The sequence below is a fragment of the Crocuta crocuta genome, unplaced genomic scaffold (genome assembly GCF_008692635.1).
Source record: "Crocuta crocuta isolate KB4526 unplaced genomic scaffold, BGI_CrCroc_1.0 scaffold31, whole genome shotgun sequence".
In the NCBI taxonomy this organism is placed as follows: domain Eukaryota; kingdom Metazoa; phylum Chordata; class Mammalia; order Carnivora; family Hyaenidae; genus Crocuta; species Crocuta crocuta.
Window position 1 is genome coordinate 668308 of NW_027528362.1, and position 372 is coordinate 668679.

Here is a 372-nt window from a genome sequence, read left to right on the forward strand (position 1 = left end):
GGAGCCGGAGGGGGAGGAGGAGGAGGAGGAAGAGGAGCCGGACCCCGAGGCCCCCGAGAACGGCTCCCTGCCCCGGGTCGTGCCGCGCTTTAACTTCACCCTGAAGGACCTGACCCGCTTCGTGGATTTCAACATCAAGGGGCGCGACGTGATTGTGTTCTTGCACATCCAGAAGACCGGGGGCACCACGTTCGGCAGGCACCTCGTGAAGAACATCCGGCTGGAGCAGCCGTGTAGCTGCAAAGCGGGCCAGAAGAAGTGCACCTGCCACCGGCCGGGCAAGAAGGAGACGTGGCTGTTCTCCCGCTTCTCCACCGGCTGGAGCTGCGGGCTGCACGCCGACTGGACGGAGCTCACCAACTGCGTGCCGGG

At 65.9% G+C, this 372-nt stretch overlaps 1 protein-coding gene across 1 annotated transcript in view; it reads left to right on the forward strand.

Annotated features, from left to right (window-relative positions):
- Positions 1-372, forward strand: part of HS6ST3 (heparan sulfate 6-O-sulfotransferase 3) — a 638376-nt gene that overhangs the window by 130 nt on the left and 637874 nt on the right. The window contains exon 2 of the mRNA XM_077753959.1: positions 5-364. Within this exon, the coding sequence (XP_077610085.1) occupies positions 5-364 (360 nt within the window). The remainder of the gene's footprint in view (positions 1-4; positions 365-372) is intronic.